Source organism: Mustelus asterias, chromosome 2 (assembly GCF_964213995.1).
Source record: "Mustelus asterias chromosome 2, sMusAst1.hap1.1, whole genome shotgun sequence".
Classification (NCBI taxonomy): domain Eukaryota; kingdom Metazoa; phylum Chordata; class Chondrichthyes; order Carcharhiniformes; family Triakidae; genus Mustelus; species Mustelus asterias.
Window position 1 is genome coordinate 3,143,791 of NC_135802.1, and position 22,886 is coordinate 3,166,676.

Here is a 22,886-nt window from a genome sequence, read left to right on the forward strand (position 1 = left end):
ATTAGAAGGGCAAAAAGGGGTCACGAAATGTCCTTGGCAGACAGGATTAAGGAGAATCCCAAGGCATTTTATTCATACGTTAGGAACAAAAGGGTTGTCAGGGAAAAAATCGGACCTCTCAGGGACAAAAGTGGGGAATTATGCTTGGAGCCCAAAGAAGTAGGGGAGATAAAGAACAAAGAACAAAGAACAAAGAACAGTACAGCACAGGAAACAGGCCCTTCGGCCCTCCAAGCCTGTGCCGCTCCTTGGTCCAACTAGACCAATCGTTTGTATCCCTCCATTCCCAGGCTGCTCATGTGACTATCCAGGTAAGTCTTAAACGATGTCAGCGTGCCTGCCTCCACCACCCTGCTTGGCAGCGCATTCCAGGCCCCCACCACCCTCTGTGTAAAAAACGTCCCTCTGATGTCTGAGTTATACTTCGCCCCTCTCAGCTTGAGCCCATGACCCCACGTGATCGTCACCTCCGACCTGGGAAAAAGCTTCCCACTGTTCACCCTATCTATACCCTTCATAATCTGGTATACCTCTATTAGATCTCCCCTCATTCTCCGTCTTTCCAATGAGAACAACCCCAGTCTACACAATCTCTCCTCATAGCTAAGACCCTCCATACCAGGCAACATCCTGGTAAACCTTCTCTGCACTCTTTCCAATGCCTCCACGTCCTTCTGGTAGTGCGGCGACCAGAACTGGACGCAGTACTCCAAATGTGGCCTAACCAGCGTTCTATACAGCTGCATCATCAGACTCCAGCTTTTATACTCTATACCCCGTCCTATAAAGGCAAGCATACCATGTGCCTTCTTCACCACCTTCTCCACTTGTGTTGCCACCTTCAAGGATTTGTGGAGATCCTAAATGAATACTTTGCGTCGGTATTCACAAAGGAGAGGGATGTGTTGACTGGGAGTGTCTCGGAGGGGAGTGTTGAACCGTTGGAGAAAATCTCCATTACAAGGGAGGAAGTGTTAGGTTTGTTAGAGAATATAAAGACTGACAAATCCCCAGGGCCTGATGGAATCTATCCAAGGCTGCTCAGGGAGACGAGAGATGAAATCGCTGGGCCTCTGACGCAAATCTTTGTCTCGTCACTGGACGCAGGTGAGGTCCCAGAGTATTGGAGGATAGCTAATGTGGTCCCGTTATTTAAGAAGGGTAGGAAGGATAACCCGGGTAATTATAGGCCGGTGAGCTTGACGTCCGTGGTGGGGACGTTGTTGGAGAAGATTCTTAGAGATAGGATGTATGCACTTTAGAAAGGAATAAACTCATTAACGATAGTCAGCATGGTTTTGTGAGAAGGAGGTCATGCCTCACTAACCTGGTGGAGTTTTTTGAAGAAGTGACCAGAATGGTTGACGAGGGAAGGGCCGTGGATGTCGTCTATATAGACTTTAGTAAAGCGTTTGACAAAGTCCCTCATGGTAGGTTGGTGCAAAAGGTTGGATCTCATGGGATAAAGGGGGAGGTGGCTAGATGGGTGGAGAACTGGCTTGGTCACAGAAGACAGAGGGTGGTAGTGAAAGGGTCTTTTTCCGGCTGGATGCCTGTGACTAGTGGTGTTCTGCAGGGCTCTGTATTGGGACCTCTGCTGTTTGTGATTTATATAAACGATCTGGAAGAAGGTGTAACTGGGGTGATCAGTAAGTTTGCGGACGACACAAAAATGGCTGGACTTGCAGATAGTGAGGAACATTGTCAGAGGCTACAGAAGAATATAGATAGGCTGGAAATTTGGGAAAGAAATGGCAGATGGAGTTCAATCCAGATAAATGCGAAGTGATGCATTTTGGTAGAACTAACGTAGGGAGAGCTATACGATAAATGGCAGAACCATAAAGGGTGTAGATACACAGAGGGACCTGGGTGTGCAAGTCCACAGATCCTTGAAGGTGACATCACAGGTGGAGAAGGTAGTGAAGAAGGCATATGGCATGCTTGCATTTATAGGATGGGGCATAGAGTATAAAAGTTGGGGTCTGATGTTGCAGTTGTATAGAACGTTGGTTCGGCCGCATTTGGAATACTGCGTCCAGTTCTGGTCGCCACACTACCAGAAGGACGTGGAGGCTTTAGAGAGAGTGCAGAGGAGGTTTACCAGGATGATGCCTGGTATGGAAGGGCTTAGTTATGAGGAGAGATTGGGTAAACTGGGGTTGTTCTCCCTGGAAAGACGGAGGATGAGGGGTGACCTAATAGAGGTGTATAAAATTATGAAAGGCATAGATAGGGTGAACGGTGGGAAGCTTTTTCCCAGGTCGGTGGTGACGTTCACAAGGGGTCATAGGTTCAAGGTGAGGTGGGGGGGGAGGTTTAACACGGATATCAGAAGGACGTATTTTACACAGAGGGTGGTGGGGGCCTGGAATGCGCTGCCGGGTAAGGTGGTGGAGGCGGACACACTGGGAACGTTTAAGACTTATCTAGATAGCCACAGGAACGGAGTGGGAATGGAGGGATACAAAAGAATGGTCTAGTTTGGACCAGGGAGCGGCGCGGGCTAGGAGGGCCGAAGGGCCTGTTCCTGTGCTGTATTGTTCTTTGTTCTTCTATGTTATGTGGATTGACCACACTAAATTGCCACTTAGAACACCTCATACACCAGTTGCTGAAGGTAAGCATGCAGGTGCAGCTGGATTGGAGACCAGGGAGAGATCAGCCATGATCTGATTGAATGGCGGAGCAGGCTCGAAGGACTGAATCTGCCGATTGTCCTCGTTTCTATGTTTCTATTGGACAAGCTGAATGAGTGGGCTAATCAATGGCAGATACAGAATAATTTGGATAAGTGTGAGGTTATTCACTTTGGAAGCAAAAACAAGAAGGCAGATTACTACCTGAATGGGTGTAAATTGGGAGAGGGGAGTGTGCAGCGGGACCTGGGTGTCCTTGTGCACCAGTCGCTGAAGGTAAGCATGCAGGTGCAGCAGGCGGTAAAGAAGGCAAATGGTATGTTGGCCTTCATTGCGAGAGGTTTTGAGTACAGGAGCAGGGATTATAGAATCACAGAATCCCTACATTGCAACAGGACGTTATTCGGCCCATCAAGTCTGCACCGACTCTCCGAAAGAGCATCTTACCGAGGCCCACCGTAACCACACACATTTCCCTTGGCTAATCCACCTAACCTACATATCTTTGGGCACTAAGTGGCAATTTATGGTGGTGAGTCCACATAACCTGCAAATCTTTGGACCGTGTGAGGAAACAGGAGCACCCGGAGGAAACAGGGAGAATGTGCAAACTCCACACAGACAGTGACCCGAGGCCGGAATCGAACCTGGGTCCCTGGTGCTGTGTGGGATATTGTGTGCAGTTTTGGTATCTTTATCTGAGGAAGGATGTTCTTGCTCTCGAGGGAGTGCAGCAAAGGTTTACCAGGCTGATTCCAGGGTTGGCGGGACTGGCATATGAGGAGAAATTGAACCAGTTAGTTAGTATATTCACTGGAGTTCAGAACATTGATGGGGGATCTCCTAGAAACCTATACATTTCTAACAGGATTAGACAGGGTAGATGCAGGAAGGATGTTCCCAATGGTGGGGGAGTCCAGAACCAGGGGTCACAGTCTGAGGATTCAGGGTCGACCGTTTAGGACAGAGATGAGGAGACATTTTTTCACCCAGAGAATGGACAGCCTATGGAATTTGCTACCACAGCAAGTAGTTGACCCCAAAACAGTGTATGTTTTCAAGAAGCAGTTAGATATAGCGCCTGGGGCGAAGGGGATCAAAGGATATGGGGGGAAGGAGGGGATCAGGCTCTTGAATTCGATGATCAGCCATGATCATAATGAATGGTGGAGCAGGCTCGAAGGGCTGAATGGCCTCCTCATGCTTCTAGTTTCTATGTTTCTAATACCACCAAGCCAGGGGATCAACCCTGGTTCAATGGAGAGTGCAGGAGGGGAGGCCTGGAGCAGTAGCAGACAAACCTAAACATGAGGTATCAACCTGGTGAAGCTGCAACACAGAACGTTTTGTGTGCCAAACAGCATAAACAGCAAGTGATAGAGCTGAGCCATTCCACAACCAATGGATCCATAAGACCATAAGAAATAGGAACAGTAGGAGGCCATTCAGCCCCTCAAGCCTGCTCTTCCATTTTAATAGGATCATGGCTGATTTAATACTCCCTACGTCCATTTTCCTGCCTTCTCTCCATAGCTCTTAATTCCCTGACTGATTAAAGACCTATCGATCTCAGCCCTGAGAATGTTCAAGGACTCGGTTTCCACAGCTTCCTGAGGTAAAGGATTCCAAAGATTCACCACTCTCTGTGAGAAGAAATTCTTTCTCAAAATCATCTTAAATGAACACCCCCTTATTCTGTGACTACACGCTCTGGTCCCACACTCTCCCCTGAATGGAAACATCCTACTAACATTTACCCTCTCTAACCCCCTGAGAATCGGATATATTTCAATCATATCACCTCATTCTTCTGAACAGACCCACTCTGTTTAATCTTTCCTCATAGGGCAGTCCCTCAGTACCAGTACCTGGGATCATCCTAGTAAGAAGTCTCACAACACCAGGTTAAAGTCCAGCAGGTTTATTTGGTACCACAGCTTTCGGAGCGCTGCCCCTTCATCAGGCAACGCTCCAAAAGCTCGTGCTACCAAATAAACCTGTTGGACTTTAACCTGGTGTTGTGAGATTACTTACTGTGCCCACCCCAGTCCAACGCCGGCAACTCCATATTAAGGGATCATGTTAGTAAACCTCCTCTGTGCTGTCTCCAACGATAACATATCTTTCCTTAAATAAGGAGACCAAATCTCTGCACAGTATTCTAAATGTGGCCTCACTAATATCTTGAACAGCTGCAGCAACACCTCTTTACTTTTGTACTCCAGCCCCCTTCAAATAAAAGTCAGCATTCCACTTACCTTCCTGTTACTGTCTGCGCCTGTACGCTCGCTTTCTGGGTTTCAGGAACAACAACCCTCCAAGTCCCTTTGTGCTGCAGCTTTCTGCAGCCTCTCTCCATTTAAATAATAATCTGCCTTTCCTCCAAAATGAACAATCTCACATTTTCCCCATTGAATTCCATTGGTCAGTTTTCTGCCCACTCAGCGTGCCAATCTCTCTCTAAACTATTTCTATCTTTCTCACAGCCTGCCTTCCCTCCCACCTGTGTATCATCAGCAAATGTGGACACAGTAGACGCTGTTCTCTCCTCCAAATCATTAATATTGTGAAGAGCTGCGGTCCCAGTACTGAACCCCAGTTAGAACATAGAATATTACAGCACAGGACCAGGCCCTTTCACCCACAATGTCGCACTGAACATAACGGCAAATTAAACTAATCCTTTCTGCCTGCCCTTGCTCCGTATCCCTCTATTTAACGCATATTCCTGTGCTTGTCTAAAAGCCCCTTAAACACCCCTGTTGTATCTGCCTCCACCACCACCCCCGGCAGCGCGTTCCAGACACCCACCACTCTCTGTGTAAAAAAACTTGCCCCTCACATCTCCTTTGAACTTTCCCCCTCTCACCTTAAGTGCATGTCCCCGAGTATTAGACATTTCAACTCTGGGGAAAAAGATTCTGATTGTCAACCCTATCCATGCCTCTCATAATTTTATAGATTTCTATCAGGTTTCCACTCCGCCTCCACCGCTCCAGAGAAAACAGCCCTACTTTGTCCAGCCTCTCCTTATAGCTCATACCCTCCAATCCAGGCAGCATCCTGGTAAACCTCTTCTGCACCCTGTCCAGAGCCTCCACATCCTTCCTGTAATGTGGTGACCAGAATTGAACGCAATGCTCTAAGTGCAGCCTAACCAAAGTTTTATAAAGCTGCAACATGACATCCTGACTCTTGTACTCAATGCCCCGACCAATAAAGGCAAGCGTGCCGTACACCTTCTTTACCACTCTATCTACTTGTGTGGCCACTTGCAGGGAGCTGTGGACTTGAACCCCAAGCTCCGTCTGTACGTCAATGCTGTTCAGGGTCCTGCCATTAATTGTATATTTACCCTTAACATTCAACCTCCCAAAGTGCAGCACCTCACACTTCCCGGATTAAACTCCATCTGCCATTTCTCCACCCATATCTGCAACTGATCTATACCCCGCTGTATCCTTTGACAACCTTCTACACTATCCACAACTCCACCTATCTTTGTGTCTCTGCAAACTTACTAAACCACACATCTATGTTTTCTTCCAAGTCATTTCTATATATCACAAGCAGCAGAGGTCCCAGTACAGATCCCTGAAGAACACCACTAGTCACGGACCTCCAGCCAGAACAACACCCTTCCACCGCTACTCTCTGACTTCTTTGGGAAAACCAATTCAGAATTCAAGCGGCCAAGTCGTGGATCCCAGGCATCTTAACCTTCTGGATGAGCCTACCATGAGGGACCTTGTCGAAAGCCTTACTAAAACCATGTAGACAACATCTACTGCCCTACCCTCGTCAATCACCTTCGTCACCTCCTCGAAAAAACCAATCAAGTTAGTAAGACATGACCTGCCCCACACAGAGCCACGCTGACTTTCCCCAATTCGGCCATGTTTTTCCAAATGCTCATAAATCCTATCCCTAAAAACTCTCTCCAATAGCTTCCCAACCACTGATGTGAGACTCACCAATCTATAATTTCCGGGATTATCCCTATTTCCTCTCCTGAACATTAGCGACTCATTACTGCTCTCCAACCGGAGAAAGACCCCCCTATCGCTATTTGCTGGTTCCTGTCAGTTAGCCAATCCTGTATCCATGCCAACACCATCAACACCTGTCTTGTGTGGCACCTTATCAAATGCCTTTTGAAAATCCAAATATACTTCCACTGTTTCCCCTTTACCTACCCTGGCTGATAGCTCCTCAGGGAACTCGGGTAGATGTTTCAGATACGATTTCCCCTGAATGAAGCTGAGCTGACTGCGTGATCAGATTGTGACTTTCCAAACGCACTGCCAATCTCTCCTGAATAATCGATTCTGATCGTTTTCCAATACCTGAAGCTAGACTGACTGGCCTGTCATTTCCTGCCTCCTTCCCTTTCTGAACAAAGGTGTCACATTGTCAGTTTTCCAATCCTTTGACACAGTTCCACAATCTAAGGACTTTCGGAAAATGATACCACTGTATCCACAAACTCTGTTGCTGCCTCCTTTAAGACTCTGGGTACAAATAATCAGATCAGTCTTTTACTCCATCAGTTTGCCTAAAACTAATTCTCTGGTGATAATGATTGTACTTCATTCCTTCCCTGTGGTTTTTACTATTTATGGGATGTCTGTGGTACCTTCGACAGTAAAGACCAATGCAAAATATCTATTTAACTCCTTTGCCACACAGAGAGGCAAAGAGGGACACACACAGAGTCACACAGAGAGACAGAGAGAGACACACAGAGCGGCACACAGGACACGCAGAGAGACACACAGGGACACACAGAGACAAAGAGGAACACACAGAGAGAGACACAGAGGCACACACATCGACGCACACAGAGGCACCCAGAGAGAGACACAGAGGCACACACAGAAGCACACACATCAACGCACACATCGACGCACACAGGGACACACACAGGGACACACACAGAGGCACACAGAGAGACACACACAGGGACACACACAGAGACACACACAGAGACACACACAGGGACACACACAGAGGCACACAGAGAGACACACACAGGGACACACACAGAGACACACACAGGGACGCACACAGGGACACACACAGAGACACACACAGGGACGCACACAGAGAGGCACACAGAGAGGCACACAGAGACACATGGAGACACAGGTATACATGTGACACAGCAAAACCTGTCTCTCTCGGTGCTGGAATTAACAGCTGCTCCATGCATTTCCAACACAGAGTGAGGAGTGAAAGGCAATGAGCAAATGTCTCTCACAAACCGCCGATACCTTTGAGTTTGGATTGGCTCCTTTCTCAATCAGGAACTTAATGGCTTCAGGGTGGCCGCCGCCCGCGGCCTCTGAGAGAGGAGTGTTACCGTGAGCATCAGTGCAATCCACCAGTGCCAACTGGTGCCTTTCACAAATCACTCTCCCCATTTCTCCATTTCTGATTCCATTTCTGGAGTCCAAATCAGCAACCTGTGGGAATAAGAGGATCATACTGGAAAACATGCTGGGATACACTCACCATGTACTCATCCTCATTTCCCACTCTCCATCTCTGCTCTGAGAATTAATCCCACTGGATCCTCCTCCCTCTGACTCCCTGCACTCTCTCTGTCTGTCTGATTCCCTCTCTGTCTCTCTCTCTCTGATTCCCTCTCTCTCTCTCTCTGTCTGATTCCTCTCTCTGTCTCTGTCTGATTCCCTCTCTCTCTCTGTCATATTTCCTCTCTCTCTCTGTGTCTGATTCCCTCTCTCTGTCTGATTCCCCCTCTCTCTCTCTCTGTCTGATTCCCTCTCTCTCTCTCTGTCTGATTCCTCTCTCTGTCTCTGTCTGATTCCCTCTCTCTCTCTGTCATATTTCCTCTCTCTCTGTGTGTGTCTGATTCCCTCTCTGTCTCTGTTTGATTCCCCCTCTCTCTCTGTCGGATTCTCTCTCTCTCTCTTTGTCGGATTCTCTCTCTCTCTCTCTGTCGGATTCTCTCTCTGTCTGATTCCCTCTCTCTCTCTCTGTCTGATCCCTCTCTCTCTCTGTTTGATTCCCTCTCTCTCTGTGTTTGATTTCCTCTCTCTCTCTGTTTGATTCCCTCTCTCTCTCTGTTTGATTCCCTCTCTCTCTCTGTTTGATTCCCTCTCTCTCTCTGTCGGATTCCCTCTCTCTCTCTGTCGGATTCCCTCTTTCTCTCTGTTGATTCCCTCGCTGTCTCTCTGTTTGATTCCCTCTCTCTCTCTCTGTTGATTCCCTCTCTCTCTCTGTTTGATTCCCTCTCTCTCTCTCTGTTGATTCCCTCGCTGTCTCTCTGTTTGATTCCCTCTCTCTCTCTCTGTTGATTCCCTCTCTCTCTCTGTTTGATTCCCTCTCTCTCTGTGTTTGATTTCCTCTCTCTCTCTGTTTGATTCCCTCTCTCTCTCTGTTTGATTCCCTCTCTCTCTCTGTTTGATTCCCTCTCTCTCTGTGTTTGATTTCCTCTCTCTCTCTGTTTGATTCCCTCTCTCTCTCTGTTTGATTCCCTCTCTCTCTGTTTGATTCCCTCTCTCTCTCTGTTTCATTCTCTCTCTCTCTCTGTTTCATTCCCTCTCTCTCTGTGTTTGATTTCCTCTCTCTCTCTGTCGGATTCCCTCTCTCTCTCTGTTTGATTCCCTCTCTCTCTCTCTGTTGATTCCCTCGCTGTCTCTCTAACAGCAATCAGAAATGGAGCATGTTTAAATGTTTTGGTCGGACTGCGTAGCAATCAGCAAAGTGAAGGGTGGGGTAACCAACAGCTTTATCAAGCAGCATTTACTCAGCAATAACCTGCTCACGGACGCTCAGTTTGGGTTTCGCCTGCGGCACTCAGCTCCTGACCTCATTACAACCTTGGTTCAAACTCCAGAATGAGGTGAGAGTGACTGCCCTCGACATCAAGGCAGCATTTCACCGACTTTACAGGAAGGATGTGGAGGCTTTGGAGAGGGTGTGGAAGAGGTTTACCAGGATGCTGCCTCGATTAGAGAGTGTGAGCTATAAGGAGAGGCTGGACAAACTAGGCCTGTTTTCTCTGAGGGGAGACCTGAGGAAGTCTATAAAATTATGAGAGGCATGGATAGGGTTGACAATCAGAACCTTTTTCCCAGAGTTGAAATGTCTAATACTCGGGGACATGCACTTAAGGTGAGAGGGGGAAAGTTCAAAGGAGATGTGAGGGGCAAGTTTTTTTACACAGAGAGTGGTGGGTGTCTGGAACGCACTGCCAGGGGTGCTGGTGGAGGCAGATACGATTGGGGTGTTTAAGGGGCTTTTAGATAAGCACAGGAATATGCGAGAAATAGAGGGATATGGACCAAGGACAGGCAGAAGGGATTAGTTTAATTTGGTGCATGTTCAGCACAACATTGTGGACCGAAGGGCCTGTGCCTGTGCTGTAATGGGCTGAAGGGCCTGTTCCTGTGCTGTAATGGGCTGAAGGGCCTGTTCCTGTGCTGTAATGGGCTGAAGGGCCTGTTCCTGTGCTGTAATGGGCCGAAGGGCCTGTTCCTGTGCTGTAATGGGTCAAAGGGCCTGTTCCTGTGCTGTAATGGGTCAAAGGGCCTGTTCCTGTGCTGTAATAGGCTGAAGGGCCTGTTCCTGTGCTGTAATAGGCCGAAGGGCCTGTTCCTGTGCTGTAATAGGCCGAAGGGCCTGTTCCTGTGCTGTAATGGGTCGAAGGGCCTGTTCCTGTGCTGTAATAGGCTGAAGGGCCTGTTCCTGTGCTGTAATGGGCTGAAGGGCCTGTTCCTGTGCTGTAATGGGCCGAAGGGCCTGTTCCTGTGCTGTAATGGGCCGAAGGGCCTGTTCCTGTGCTGTAATGGGCTGAAGGGCCTGTTCCTGTGCTGTAATAGGCTGAAGGGCCTGTTCCTGTGCTGTAATGGGCTGAAGGGCCTGTTCCTGTGCTGTAATGGGTCAAAGGGCCTGTTCCTGTGCTGTAATGGGTCAAAGGGCCTGTTCCTGTGCTGTAATGGGCTGAAGGGCCTGTTCCTGTGCTGTAATGGGCTGAAGGGCCTGTTCCTGTGCTGTAATGGGCCGAAGGGCCTGTTCCTGTGCTGTAATGGGCTGAAGGGCCTGTTCCTGTGCTGTAATAGGCCGAAGGGCCTGTTCCTGTGCTGTAATGGGCTGAAGGGCCTGTTCCTGTGCTGTAATAGGCTGAAGGGCCTGTTCCTGTGCTGTAATAGGCTGAAGGGCCTGTTCCTGTGCTGTAATAGGCTGAAGGGCCTGTTCCTGTGCTGTAATGGGCCGAAGGGCCTGTTCCTGTGCTGTAATGGGCCGAAGGGCCTGTTCCTGTGCTGTAATGGGCCGAAGGGCCTGTCCCTGTGCTGTAATGGGCCGAAGGGCCTGTTCCTGTGCTGTAATGGGCCAAAGGGCCTGTTCCTGTGCTGTAATGGGCCGAAGGGCCTGTCCCTGTGCTGTAATGGGCCGAAGGGCCTGTTCCTGTGCTGTAATGGGCCGAAGGGCCTGTTCCTGTGCTGTAATGGGCCAAAGGGCCTGTTCCTGTGCTGTAATGGGCCGAAGGGCCTGTTCCTGTGCTGTAATGGGCCGAAGGGCCTGTTCCTGTGCTGTAATGGGCCAAAGGGCCTGTTCCTGTGCTGTAATGGGCCGAAGGGCCTGTCCCTGTGCTGTAATGGGCCGAAGGGCCTGTTCCTGTGCTGTAATGGGCCGAAGGGCCTGTTCCTGTGCTGTAATGGGCCGAAGGGCCTGTTCCTGTGCTGTAATGGGCCGAAGGGCCTGTTCCTGTGCTGTAATGGGCCGAAGGGCCTGTTCCTGTGCTGTAATGGGCCGAAGGGCCTGTTCCTGTGCTGTAATGGGCCGAAGGGCCTGTTCCTGTGCTGTAATGGGTCAAAGGGCCTGTCCCTGTGCTGTAATGGGCCGAAGGGCCTGTTCCTGTGCTGTAATGTTCTATTGTCTATGTTCTAAGTTCTATGAGTGTGGTATCAAGGAGCCCCAGCAACACTGGAGTCAATGGGAATTAGGTGGAAAACCCACTGCTCACTGGATCATAAGTGGCACAAAGAAGGCAGGTTCCTCAGAATGGTGTCTTGGTCCCAACCATCTTCAGCTGCTTCATCAGTGACATGTCTTCCATTATAAGGTCAGAAGCAGGGATCTTCGCTCATGATTGCACAATGTTCAGCATCATTCTTCAGATACTGAATCAGTTCATGTCCAAATGCAGCAAGACCTGGATCAGATCCAGGCTGAGGCTGACATGTGACAAACATTCGCGACACACACCTCCCAGCCAGGCTTTCGAAGCTTCACTCTTGACATTTAATTGTATTTCATCATTGAATCCCACACTAACATCCTGGGGGTGTTACCACTGACCAGAAACTGAACTGAACGAGCCAGCCCACAACCAGGGGTTATAGTCGAGGAATAAGAACCTTTTAGGGCTTTCAGGGCGGCACGGTAGCACCGTGGTTAGCACTGCTGCTTCACAGCACCGGGGACCCAGGTTCAATTCTGACCTCGGGTCACTGTCTGCATGGAGTTTTGCACATTCTCCCCGTGTCTGCGTGGGTTTCCTCCCACAGTCCAAAGATGTGCGGTTTAGGTGGAATGGCCATGCTAAATTGACCTTAGTGTCAGGGGGATTAGAGGCTAAATGCATGGGGCTATGGGGATAGGGCCTGGGTGAGATTATGGTCGGTACAGACTTGATGGGCTGAATAGCCTCCTTCTGTACTGTAGGAATTCTATGGTTCTATGGACGGAGATGAGGAGAAATTTCTTCACCCAGAGCGTGGTGAGCCTGTGGAATTTGCTACCACTGAATGTAGCTGAGGCCAAAACATTGTGGCTGGAATTTTACCAGCCCATTCGCCACGGGAATCGCAGCCGGCGAGGGGCAGACAATGGAAAGGTCTGCTGACCTTGGGCAGGATGTTACAGTTTTGGGACGAGCAAGGCCATAAAATCTCGCCCTGTATGTTTTCAAGAAGAAGTTAGATGTAGTCATAGGGTGAAGGGATCAAAGGATATGAGGGGAAAGCGAGGTCAAGCTAGTGAGTTGGATGATCAGCCATGATCATAATGAATGGCGGAGCAGGTTCAAAGGGCCAAATGGCCGCCTCCTGTTCTTCTTTCTATGTTTCTATCCTTAGGTATAAGGCACAAGTCAGCAGTGTGATGGAACACTCCCCACTTCCCTGGATGGGTGCAGCTCCAACATTCCAGAAGCTCAACACCATCCAGGACAAAGCAGCCCCGCTTGATCAGCACCCCATCCACAAACACCCACTCCCTCCACCACCAACGCACAGTGGCAGCCGTGTGTACCATCTACAAGATGCACTGCAGCAACTCACCAAGGCTCCTTAGGCAGCACCTCCCAAACCCATGACCACTTCTATCTAGAAGGACAAGAGCAGCAGATACCTGGGAACACCCCCACCTGGAGATTCCCCTCCGAGTCACTCACTATCCTGACTTGGAAATATATCGGCCGTTCCTTCACAGTCGCTGGGTCACAATCCTGGAACTCCCTCCCTAACAGCACTGTGGGTGTACCTACACCCCAGGAACAGCATCGTAAATCGGTCACAACAGAAGAAGCTCTTTTGACCCATGATGCTTATGCTGCCTTTCCAGTTCATCCCACTCTCCTTGCTCTTTGCCCACAGTTCGACAGACATTTTATTCCTCTTCATCCAATTCTATTTGGAAAGTTGATATTGAAACAGTCAGCACCTTCCAGATCACAACTATTTGCTTCATAAAATCATTCTCCCTGTCCCTACTCCTCTCCAGCCCAAACTCCGGTTTGTGAATCTGTATCTTTCTGCTTAATGAACCCCCTGTCACCAGAATTAACAGTACGGTGGCACAGTGGTTAGCACTGCCGCCTCACAGCGCCAGGGACCTGGGGCAGCACGGTGGCACAGTGGTTAGCACTGCCGCCTCACAGCGCCAGGGACCCGGGTTTGATTCCCAGCTTGGGTCACTGTCTGTGTGGAGTTTGCACATTCTCCCCGTGTCTGCATGGGTTTCCTCCGGGTGCTTCGGTTTCCTCCCACAGTCTGAAAGGCGTGCTGGTTTGGTGCATTGACCCAAACAGGCGCCGGAGTGTGGCGACTAGGGGAATTTTCACAGTAACTTCATTGCAGTGTTAATGTAAACCTTACTTGTGACTAATAAATAAACTTTTACTTTACTTTTTTCTTCTTATTTACTCTATCAAAGCCCCTCCTAATTTTGAAGACCTGTATTGAATATGTATTGAAAAGTTAAAATTCTAAATTGGGGCAAGGCCAATTTTGATGGTATCAGGCAGGAACTTTCAAAAGTTAATTGGGGGAGTCTGTGGGAAGGCAAAGGGACATCTGGGAAGAGGGAGACTTTCAAAAGTGTGTTAACCAGGGTTCAGGGTAAACATTTCTCTTACAGTGAAGGGCAAGGCTGGTAGAAGTCGGGATGACTCGGGATATTGAGGCCCTGGTCAAGAAGAAGAAAGAGGCACATGACATGCATAAGCTGGGATCAAGTGAATCCCTTGAAGAGTAGAGGGGGTGTAGGAGAAGAGTTAAGAGAGAAATCAGGAGGGCAAAAAGAGGACACGAGATAGGTACAGAGGAGATGTCAGGGGTACGTTTTTCACTCAGAGGGTGGTGGGTGAGTGGAATCGGCTGCCGTCGGTGGTGGTGGAGGCAAACTCGTTGGGGTCTTTTAAGAGACTTCTGGATGAGTACATGGGATTTAATGGGATTGAGGGCTATAGATAGGCCTAGAGGTGGGGATGTGATCGGCGCAACTTGTGGGCCGAAGGGCCTGTTTGTGCTGTGGCTTTCTATGTTCTATGTTCTATGTTTTGGCAGATAAGGCAAAGGCGAATCCAAAGAGCTTCTACAAATACATAAAGGGCAAAAGAGTAACAAGGAAGAGAGTAGGGCCTCTTAAGGATCAACAAGGTCATCTATGTGCAGATCCACAAGAGATGGGCGAGATCCTAAATAAATATTTCTCATCAGTATTTACTGTTGAGAAAAGCATGGATGTTAGGGAACTTGGGGGAATAAATAGTGATGTCTTGAGGAGTGTACATATTACAGAGAGGGAGGTGCTGGAAGTCTTAAAGTGCATCAAAGTAGGTAAATCCCCGGGACCTGATGAAGTGTACCCCAGGACATTGTGGGAGGCTCGGGAGGAAATTGCGGGTCCCCTAGCAGAGATATTTGAATCATCGATAGTCACGGGTGAGGTGCCTGAAGATTGGAGAGTGGCAAATGTCGTGCCTTTGTTTAAAAAGGGCTGCAGGGAAAAGCCTGGGAGCTACAGGCCAGTGAGCCTCACATCTGTGGTGGGTAAATTGTTGGAAGGTATTTTGAGAGACAGGATCTACAGGCATTTAGAGACGCAAGGACTGATTAGGGACAGTCAGCATGGCTTTGTGAGTGGAAAATCATGTCTCACAAATTTGATTGAGTTTTTTGAAGGGGTAACCAAGAAGGTAGATGAGGGCAGTGCAGTTGATGTTGTCTACATGGACTTTAGCAAGGCCTTTGACAAAATACTGAATGATAGGTTGTTGCATAAGGTTAAATCTCACGGGATCCAGGGTGAGGTATCTAAGTGGATACAAAATTGGCTTCTTGACAGAAGTGAGGATGGTTGTAGAGAATTGTTTTTCAAACTGGAGGCCTGTGACCAGCCTCAGGGATCGGTGCTGGGTCCACTGTTATTTGTCATTTATATTAATGATTTGGATGAGAATATAGGGGGCATGGTTAGTAAGTTTGCAGATGACACCAAGATTGGTGGCAGAGTGGACAATGAAGAAGGTTATCTCGGATTGCAATGGGATCTTGATCAATTGGGCCAGTGGGCTCACGAATGGCAGATGGAGTTTAATTTAGATAAACGTGAGGTGATGCATTTTGATAGATTGAACCAGGGCAGGACTTGCTCAGTTAATGGTAGGGCGTTAGGGAGAGTTACAGAACAAAGAGATCTAGGGGTACATGTTCATAGCTCCTTGAAAGTGAAGTCACAGGTGGACAGAGTGGTGAAGAAGGTATTCGGCATGCTTGGTTTCATCGATCAGAACATTGAATACAGAAGTTGGAATGTCTTGTTGAAGTTGTACAAGACATTGGTAAGGCCACACTTGGAATACTGTGTACAATTCTGGTCACCCTATTATGGAAAGGATATTATTAAACTAGAAAGAGTTCAGAAAAGATTTACTAGGATGCTACCAGGACTTGCTGGATTGAGTTATAAGGAGAGGCTGGATAGACTGGGACTTTTTTTCTGGAGCGTAGGAGGTTGAGGGGTGATCTTATAGAGGTCTATAAAATAATGAGGGGCACAGATCAGCTAGATAGTCAATATCTTTTCCCAAAGCTAGGGGAGTCTAAAACTGGAGGGCATAGGTTTAAGGTGAGAGGAGAGAGATACAAAAGTGACTGTTCAAAGGGGTAAGAAGCAGTCAGAGCAGCGATCCCCTGTGGCCATTCTTCTGAATAACAAGTATTCCGTTTTGGATACTGATGCGGGGGACGATTTAACAGGGGTAAGCCGTGGGGTACATGTCTCTGGCACAGAGCCTGTCCTTGTTGCTCAGAAGGGAAGGGGGGAGAGGAGTAGAGCATTAGTTATTGGGGACTCCATAGTTAGGGGGACAGATAGGATATTCAGTGGGAACGAGAGGGACTCGTGGTTGGTGTGTTGTCTCCCAGGTGCCAGGGTCCATGATGTCTCGGATCGTGTTTTCGGGATCCTTAAGGGGGAGGGGGACCAGCCCCAAGTCGTGGTTCACATCGGCACCAAAGACATAGGTAGGAAAAGGGATGGGGATGTAAGGCAGAAATTCAGGGAGTTAGGGTGGAAGCGAAGAGTTAGAACAAACACAGTTGTTATCTCTGGTTTGTTACCCATGCAACGTGCTAGCGAGGAGAGGAATAGGGAGAGAGAGCAGTTGAACACGTGGCTACAGGGATGGTGCAGGAGGGAGGGATTCAGATACCTGGATAATTGGGGGTCATTCTCGGGTAGGTGGGACCTCGACAAACGGGATGGTCTACACCTGAACCAGAGGGGTACCAATATCCTGGGAGGGAAATTTGCTAATGCTCTTCGGGAGGGTTTAAACGAATTCAGCAGGGGTGTGGGTACCTGAATTGTAGCTCCAGTGTACAGGAGGTTGAGAGTAGTGAGGTCATGGATGAGGTTTCAAGGTCGCAGGAGTGTACCCGCAGGCAGGAACATGGTTTGAAGTGTGTCTACTTCAACGCCAAGAATAAGATGGGTTAACTTGCAGCATGGGTTGGTACCTGGGACTTCGATGTTGTGGCCATTTCGGAGACATGGATAGAGCAGGGACAGGAATGGTTGTTGCAGGTTCCGGGGTTTAGATGTTTCAGTAAGATCAGGGAAGGTGGTAAAAGAGGGGGAGGTGTGGCATTGTTAGTCAAGGACAGTATTATGGTGGCAGAAAGGACTTTTGATGAGGACTCGTCTACCGAGGTAGTTTGGACTGAGGTTAGAAACAGGAAAGGAGGTCACCCTGTTGGGAGTTTTCTATAGGCCTCCGAAAAGTCCCAGAGATGTAGAGGAAAGGATTGCAAAGATGATTCTGGATAGGAGCGAAAGTAACAGGGTAGTTGTTATGGGGTCTTTAACTTTACAAATATTGACTGGAAAAGCTATAGTTCGAGTACTTTAGAGGGGTCGGTTTTTGTCCAATGTGTGCAGGAGGGTTTCCTGACACAGTATGTAGATAGACCAACAAGAGGCGAGGCCACATTGGATTTGGTACTGGGTAATGAACCAGGCCAGGTGTTAGATTTGGAGGTAGGTGAACACTTTGGTGATAGTGACCACAATTTGGTTACGTTTACCTTAGCAATGGAAAGGGATAGGTATATACCAAAGGGCAAGAGTTATAGCTGGGGGAAAGGAAATTATGATGCGATTGGGTGAGATTTAGGATGCATAGGATGTGGAAGGAAACTGCAGGGGATGGGCACAATTGAAATGTGGAGCTTGTTCAAGGAACAGCTACTGCGTGTCCTTGATAAGTATGTACCTGTCAGGCAGGGAGGAAGTGGCCGAGCGAGGGAACCGTGGTTTACTAAAGAAGTTGAATCTCTTGTGAAGAGGAAGAAGGAGACTTACGTAAAGATGAGACATGAAGGCTCAGTTAGGGCGCTTGAGAGTTACAAGTTAGCCAGGAAGGACCTAAAGAGAGAGCTAAGAAGAGCCAGGAGGGGACATGAGAAGTCTTTGGCAGGTAGGATCAAGGAAAACCCTAAAGCTTTCTATTGGTTTGTCAGGAATAAAAGAATCACATGGGTAAGATTAGGGCCAGTCAAGGACAGGAGTGGGAAGTTGTGCGTGGAGTCCGAAGAGATAGGAGAGGCGCTAAATGAATATTTTTCGTCAGTATTCACACGGGAAAAAGACAATGTTGTTGAGGAGAATACTGAGATACAGGCTAGACGGGATTGAGGTTCATAAGGAGGAGGTGTTAGCAATTCTGGAAAGTGTGGAAATAGATAAGTCCCTTGGGCCGGATGGGATTTATCCCAGGATTCTCTGGGAGGCTAGGGAGGAGATTGCAGAGCCTTTGGCTTTGATCTTTATGTCATCATTGTCGACAGGAACAGTGCCAGAAGACTGGAGGATAGCAAATGTTGTCCCCTTGTTCAAGAAGGGGAGTAGAGACAACCCTGGCAATTATAGATCAGTGAGCCTTACTTCTGTCGTGGGCAAAGTTTTGGAAAGGATTATAAGAGATAGAATTTATAATCATCTAGAAAGGAATAGTTTGAATAGGGATTGTCAGCACGGTTTTGTGAAGGGTAGGTCATGCCTCACAAACCTTATTAAGTTCTTTGGGAAGGTGACCAAAGAGGTGGATAAGGGTAAAGCGGTTGATGTGGTGTATATGGATTTCAGTAAAGCGTTTGATAAGGTTCCCCACAGTAAGCTATTGCAGAAAATACGGAGGCATGGGATTGAGGGTGATTTAGCGGTTTGGATCAGGAATTGGCTAGCTGTAAGAAGACAGAGGGTGGTGGTTGATGGGAAATGTTCATCCTGGAGTTCAGTTACTAGTGGTGTACTGCAAGGATCTGTTTTGAGGCCATTGCGGTTTGTCATTTTTATAAATGACCTGGATGAGGATGTAGAAGGATGGGTTAGTAAATTTGCATATGGCACTAAAGTCGGTGGAGTTGTGGACAGTGCGGAAGGTGGTTGCAGGTTACAGAGGGACATAGATAAGCTGCAGAGCTGGGCTCAGAGGTGGCAAATGGAGTTTAATGCGGAAAAGTGTGAGGTGATTCACTTTGGAAGGAGTAACAGGAATACAGAGTACTGGGCTAATGGTAAGATACTTGGTAGTGTGGATGAGCAGAGAGATCTCGGTGTCCATGTGCATAGATCCCTGAAAGTTGGCACCCAGGTTGATAGGGTTGTTAAGAAGGCGTACGGTGTGTTAGCTTTTATTGGTAGAGGGATTGAGTTTCGGAGCCATGAGGTCATGTTGCAGCTGTACAAAACTCTGGTGCGGCCGCACTTGGAGTATTGCGTACAGTTCTGGTCACCGCATTATAGGAAGGATGTGGAAGCATTGGAAAGGGTGCAGAGGAGATTTACCAGGATGTTGCCTGGTATGGTGGGAAGGTCTTATGAGGAAAGGCTGAGGGACTTGAGGTTGTTTTCGTTAGCGAGAAGAAGGTTAAGAGGTGACTTAATAGAGGCATACAAGATGATCAGAGGATTAGATAGGGTGGATAGTGAGAGCCTTTTTCCTCGGATGGTGTTGGCTAGCACGAGGGGACATAGCTTTAAATTGAGGGGTGATAGATATAGGACAGATGTCAGAGGTAGGTTCTTCACTCAGAGAGTAGTAAGGGCGTGGAATGCCCTGCCTGCAGCAGTAGTGGACTCGCCAACATTAAGGGCATTTAAATGGTCATTGGATAAACATATGGATGATATTGGAATAGTGTAGGTTAGAGGGGCTTTAGATTGGTTTCACTGGTCGGCGCAACATCGAGGGCCGAAGGGCCTGTACTGTGCTGTAATGTTCTATGTTCCAGAGGGGCAATCTTTTCAAACTGAGGGTGGTGAGTGTCTGGAACAAGCTGCCAGAGGTAGTGTTAAAGGTGGGTACAATTTTGTCTTTTAAAAAGCATTGGTAGTTCCATGCATATGATGGGTGTAGAGGGATATGGGCCAAATGCGGGCAATTGGGACTAGCTTAGAGGTTTATAAAAAAACGCGTGGCATGGACAAGTTGGGCCGAAGGGCCTGTTTCTATGCTGTAAACCTCTATGACTCTTTGTTCTTCACACCGACTCCTGTAGGATTTCCACAGAGCTCCCTCAACGCTGATACTCTGTTTCACGTGTTAGACACTTGGTACAGTAAGTAACTAGGAAAGGTTATAGAATGTCATCATTTATTGTGAGAAGGAATTGATTAGGGGAGGGGATGGCCTCATGGTATTATTATTAATCCAGAAACTCAGCTAATGTTCCGGGGACCCGGGTTCGAATCCCACCACGGCAGCTGGTACAATTAGAATTCAATAAAAAATATCTGGAATTAAGCATCTACTGATGACCATGAAACCATTGTCGATTGTCGGAAAAAAACATCTGGTTCACTAATGTCCTTTAGGGAAGGAAATCTGCCGTCCTTACCCGGTCTGGCCTACATGTGACTCCAGAGCCACAGCAATGTGGTTGACAATCAACTGCCCTCTGAAATGGCCTCAAGCCACTCAGTTCAAGGGCAACTAGGGATGGGAAACAAATGCTGGCCCAGCCAGCGACGCCCATGCCCCACGAATGAATAAAATTATAAAAGTGGAGAGGTTGTTTTTACTTAGAGAGGGCATTGGTGAGTCTAAATCTGGTGTATTAAAATAATGTAAAACTTTATTAGTCACAAGCAGGCTTACATTAACACTGCAATGAAGTCACTGTGAAAATCCCCTAGTCGCCACACTCTGACGTCTGTTTGGGTACACTGAGGGAGAATTTAGCATGGCCAGTGCTAACCCAGCACACCTTTGGAATGTGGGAGGAAACTGGATCACCCGGAGGAAACCCACGCAGACACGGGGAGAACGTGCAGACTCCACACAGACAGTAACCTGAGCTGGGAATCGAACCCGGGTCCCTGGAGCTGTGAGGCAGCAGCGCTAACCACTGTGCTACCGTACCGCCAATCGTGTACAGTATTGGTCACCTTACTTCAGGAAGGAAGTGAATCAATTGGAAGCAGTTCAGAGAAGCTGACGAGACGAATACCAGCAATGGGCGGGTTGTCTTCCGAGGGGAGACTGGCACACGGGCAGTCGGGAGAGAGTACACCCTGAATGAGACACAGCCAGAGTGAGTGTGTGAATGTGGAGCATCATGGGAATTTGGTGCAGAGATGAAAGAGGTGCTTTTTGCTTTTCAACTTTTGAACCTTCAGAGTGTGTTTGCCCTGCTGCACCAGTAGAGGTTGCAAGACAGGGAGATGATTAGTATGTAGTGGATAAATTCCTTTTTCCCAATTTAAAGCTGAGGTCCTAAAAGCAGAATATAGGGAGCTCGGAAGCAAGCTGAAAAGTAGGACCTCAAAGGTAGTGATGTCAGGATTACTGCCTGTGCCACGTGCTAGTCAGAGCAGAAACAGCAGGTCAGGGGGATGAATACGTGGCTGACAACATGGTGTGAGGGGGAGGGTTCCATATTCCTGGGGCATTGGGACCGGTTCTGTGGGAGGTGGGACCTGTACAAACTGGATGGGTTACACCTGGGCAGGATCGGGACTGATGGCCTGGTGGGGGGTACTTGCCAGAGTGGCTGAGAAGGGTTTAAACTAATCTGGCAAGGGGATGGGAACCTTTGCAAGGATTCAGAGCAGGGGAATTAAGAACAAGAGGAAAAGACAGTAAGGAGAATCAGGAAAGTGATAGGCAGAGAAATCAAGGGCCAGAGTCAGGTAAGGACGGAGTAAAAAATAGTAGGAAAGGGAAAAGAAAATGTCAGGGGGACTAGCTAGGGTAAAAAACTGGGGTTATGGGGTTGGGGCCTGGGTGGGATTGTGATCGGTGCAGACTCGATGGGCCGCTTGGCCTCCTTCTGCACTGCAGGATTCTATGATTCGATGAAATGTTAAAAGTGCCACCTTAAGGTTTCGTACCTGAATGTTCCGAACATTCGAAACAAAATGGATGAATTAGCTGCACAGATAGATGTAAAGGGGATGATAGAGTTGACATTACGGAGACGTGGCTTCAAGGTGAGCAAGGATGGGAACTAAACATTGAGGGTTATTCAGTGTTTAGGAGGATCGGACGGAAAGGAAAAGATACTTACAAAGGGCATTGGTGAGTCTAAATCTGGTGTATTAAAGTAAAGTAGAACATAGAACATAGAACAGTACAGCACAGAACAGGCCCTTCGGCCCACGATGTTGTGCCGAGCTTTATCTGAAACCAAGATCAAGCTATCCCACTCCCTAAATAAAGTAAAACTTTATTTATTAGTCACAAGTAGGCTTACATTCACACTGCAATGTAGTTACTGTGAAAATCCCCTAGCTGTCATCTTTTGATTAAAGATGATATTGATAAGATATTGAAGAAAGATATTAGCATGGATGATGTGGAATCTCGATGGGTTGAGTTAAGAAACAGCAAGGAGCAAAAAACATTAATGGGGGTGGTTTACAGACCAGCAAACTGTAGTGGTGATGTTGGGGAAAGCATTAGACAGGAAATCAGAGATGCATGTGTTAAAGGAACATCTGTGATTATCGGCAACTTTAATCTGCATGTAGATTGGGAGAGTCAAATTAGTCACAGTACAATAGAGGAGGAATTTCTGGAGTGTATACGGGATGGTTTTCTGGAGCAATACATTGAGGAACCAACAAGGGAGAGGCCATCTTGGACTGGGAGTTGTGCAATGAGAAAGGATTAGTTGGCAATCTAGTGAGAGACAGCAGGATATAGATCAGTTGGAGACTTGGGTGGAGAGATGGCAGATGGAGTTTAATCCGGACAAATGTGAGGTAATGCATTTTGGAAGGTCTAATACAGATAGGAAATATACAGTAAATAGCAGAACCCTTAAGAGTATTGATAGGCAAAGGGATCTGGGTGTACAGGTACACAGGTCACTGAAAGTGGCAATGCAGGTGGAGAAGGTAGTCAAGAAGGCATACGGCATGCTTGCCTTCAACGGCCGGGGTATTGAGTTTAAAAATTGTCAAGTCATGTTGCTGCTGACATACGAT

General features: G+C 47.9%; 1 protein-coding gene across 2 annotated transcripts in view; it reads right to left on the reverse strand.

Moving 5' to 3' along the window:
* LOC144504645 (IQ motif and ankyrin repeat domain-containing protein 1-like) overlaps nucleotides 1–22,886 on the reverse strand; it is a 137,147-nt gene that overhangs the window by 105,237 nt on the left and 9,024 nt on the right. Inside the window, exon 1 of one of the 2 annotated variants that reach the window (XM_078230338.1) lies at nucleotides 8,154–8,295. In XM_078230338.1, the coding sequence (XP_078086464.1) occupies nucleotides 8,154–8,156 (3 nt within the window). In that variant the 5' untranslated portion in view covers nucleotides 8,157–8,295. Of the gene's footprint in view, nucleotides 1–7,912; nucleotides 8,105–8,153; nucleotides 8,296–22,886 lie in introns of those variants that run through there. The other variant, XM_078230330.1, reaches the window with a different exon arrangement.